Here is a 3,107-nt window from a genome sequence, read left to right on the forward strand (position 1 = left end):
TTTTGTGACTAAATTAATTCAGAAAACGATGCTAATCTAGGCTAAGATATTTCATTTTTTGCTACTCGACAGATCAGAGAATACTCCTGTGATGGTCATGAGTTTAACCTCTGAAACTAAAATGTACCTACATAGAAAAATGGTGGTGCTATTAGTACTACTTCTAGTATATAAACAAAAAAGATACTAATCACTATTATAGCTACTAGGCTTTATTACTAGTTCTAATCAGTGCCGCAGAAGTACTCTGGGAGCGATTCTCTGCTTGAAACTACTAATCAAAAAGTTGATAAAAAACAAAATAAACATACCACTCCTAGATAGATAAGTTCAGTAAATCATTTATCATTTGATTCCAGAGAAAAATAAAAATATTAAACATGCTACTGATTCATAGGGTTTCAACAAAAAAAAATAAAAAAAATAAAAAGAAAACATGCTACAGCTAAATGATAGGTTCCATAATCATCCTCTTGTTTTCCCAGAGAAAAAAATGGTATCAGCATCCTACTGATTCACAAAAGGTTTCAGCAGAAGATCTGAAGATAAAAAATCACACGCAAAAAAAGGGCGCCCCCCTACATACCAGTGCTTGAAGAAAAAATGACAAGAAAAAGATGTCTAAAAAATCCTGGAGGCGATTATATGGTTGAAACTATTAATTTACACTTGATACAAACAAAAAACGACCCCAATCCCCCTCTAATCTAGTAGTGCCTCAAAGCCAGCCAGAGTGAGCGGCTGGATTTTCTAGTGCGTCAATGAGTAAGCAGCTACAACGGTTCTCCTGCCTGGTTCATTCTCTAAAAAGGGCATTTTTTGCACAAACACAACAAACAAGTAGTGTTCATGGTGTCAGATATCAATACCCTGCCTATACTGTAATCACTAGTTCATGTGTTGTTAACAAATTTAGTGTCCAAATACAATTTATTTGCTAAAAAGAAGCGTACAAAAAATGAATATGCATTCATGTACATCTTCAGCAGAACTTCAGACTAAAGAACTACAAATTACTTGGCTTTACATCTGAAGAAGCAGAAAAGTACTAGACTAACTGAACTTCATATGGAAAACGCCTGAAGTAACAGACATGAAAAGACGAGAAATCCTTCCATTCCCTTCTTCTTCTTTTTGTCAAAAGGGGCCTCGTTGAAAAATTTCCATGCACAAGTTAGGTTGCTCTGTGTGTGCGCACACTTTGGTTAGAGCTGGGTTCAGTTGGTGAAAACAATCAGATCTGTTTATCAGCTTTACAAAAAACAGAGGTGCTTGGAACATGACAGCAGCTACTTCAAAAATCGCTCACAAGCTACTGCAAAAAAAAATGGCCACTTCATTTCCGATTAGACACATCGAAAACTGCCCAAGAAAAAGGGGAATCCTTCATTTCGGGGCAATGAGAAATTGGGCTCCGTTCGAGCAAAAACACTGGCACCTCAGTCGTTGCTCTAACATTGAACAAAAAAACATTGGCACCTTAGTCGTTACTCTAACATTTAAAACTAGTCTCTTGCGCTGGGATCTCTCTATGAATGGTAACTTTGGCACACATAGGTGAACCCTAGAGAGAAAACTGAAGTAGGGGTGCTGCATTTTGGTGCGCAAACACACTGGTGGGGATTGAATCTCGTGTTCAATCTATTGGCTACTTGAACAATAAGGACACAAGAAAAATAACTAAAAGAGTCGATTATAGAGTTGAAGCTATTAAACTTCGCAAACAACTACCCCTAACCTCTTCAGATCTGAGGTATATCACCAACAAAGAACAAAAACAAACAAAGAAATGAAAAAAGATGGAGAAAAAAGTAGGGGGAAACTCACTCTATCAGCAGCGCCCGCCATTTCTCTCTCGTTGAGCCTCTGTAGCACGCCGATCTTCAGAGCTCGGCCTCTCTTCTCCCCCTGCAGCGTTCTTCGATTTGAGACTGAGAGAATGGGGAGAGACGATGAGTAAATGAGCTCTGACTGCTCGCCCCCCTCTGCTTAATAACCACGGGCTGGTCGCTTCCCTTTCTCAAAAAAAAGGCTGGTCGCTTCCCCTTCTTCACTTTAATGCGGCCTGAAAAAACAAAAAACACAGAAAAAAAGAACGGGCACAACCCAGCCCCAGCCCATCAGCAGCACTCGCTCTGGGGGCGCGCATACGGCAGGAAAAAAACAAAGCGGGCCGGTCCATGCCTTAGACAGGCCGAAAACTAAGAATAAAGTGCCCCAGCGCGAATCTACAAGCAGCTGAAGATCGGACGGCTGGCCCGTCGACTGAGACTTCACAAAGTCTCAGTCGACTGATTTTTAGTGTCTCCGTTTTATAAAACTAATGTATTTAAAATATAAAATTATAGCAGAAAAGAACAGAGAATAAACAAAATATAAAAGGAAAGCAAACAAAAAATAAAAGAGAAAACCCCCCTCCCCCGCTGGACCCCGGCCCAGTTGGCCTCTAGGCCAACCAGGAGGCCCACCCCACTCCTCCTTATCCCCCACTCCACCCGAAACCCTAACCGCACTACCCCACTACGCCCACCCTACTCGTCCCACTCCTCCTCCGCCCCCTCCTCGATCCAAATCGGGATCAGGGGCGCTCGACGCCATCGCCGTCTCCCCGCGGCGCCGCTCAGATCCGTCCACGCCGGACCGATTCATCCTCGACTCCTCCTCGTCGTGTTCTGCACCACCTCGTTGCCCGGACCGCCCCTGCCGTCATGGACCACGCCGACGCCACCCCGTCCCCGACCTCCTGCTCACCGGTCGGCCCCGTCGCTTGCCGCCGCCGTCAATTCCATCTTCCTCCCCGAGACCCACTGCCATGTCCCCTACAGCTCCACGGTGAGCCCCCCGGCCTCTCCCTTCCCCTGTCGCCGTACTCACGCCCACATGCCCGTCTCCGACCGCCCCCGCAGCCGCGCTCGCTGCTGCACCGTGGCCGCCTCGCGCTCGCCTCGTTCGTTGCTGCCAAGCCTCGCCTGCCACCGCCCTGAAGCCGCGGCCTCCATCCCGCGGCAGCGCGCTCCCTGCGCAACGCCCACGCCTCACGGCCTCTACACCCGCGATGCGCCCGCCTCGCCATGCCACTGCTGCCCTCCACCACACGCACCGGCCGC

At 46.6% G+C, this 3,107-nt stretch overlaps 1 protein-coding gene across 3 annotated transcripts in view; it reads right to left on the reverse strand.

Moving 5' to 3' along the window:
• LOC123152670 (uncharacterized) overlaps positions 1-2,046 on the reverse strand; it is a 4,305-nt gene extending 2,259 nt beyond the window's left edge. For 2 of the 3 annotated variants that reach the window (XM_044572161.1, XM_044572162.1), the window contains exon 1: positions 1,828-2,046. In XM_044572161.1, coding sequence (XP_044428096.1) covers positions 1,828-1,848 — 21 coding nt within the window. In that variant the 5' untranslated portion in view covers positions 1,849-2,046. The remainder of the gene's footprint in view (positions 1-1,827) is intronic. The other variant, XM_044572163.1, reaches the window with a different exon arrangement.
• Between the last annotated feature and the right edge of the window lie 1,061 nt (positions 2,047-3,107).

This window comes from Triticum aestivum, chromosome 7A (assembly GCF_018294505.1).
Source record: "Triticum aestivum cultivar Chinese Spring chromosome 7A, IWGSC CS RefSeq v2.1, whole genome shotgun sequence".
Lineage (NCBI taxonomy): Eukaryota > Viridiplantae > Streptophyta > Magnoliopsida > Poales > Poaceae > Triticum > Triticum aestivum.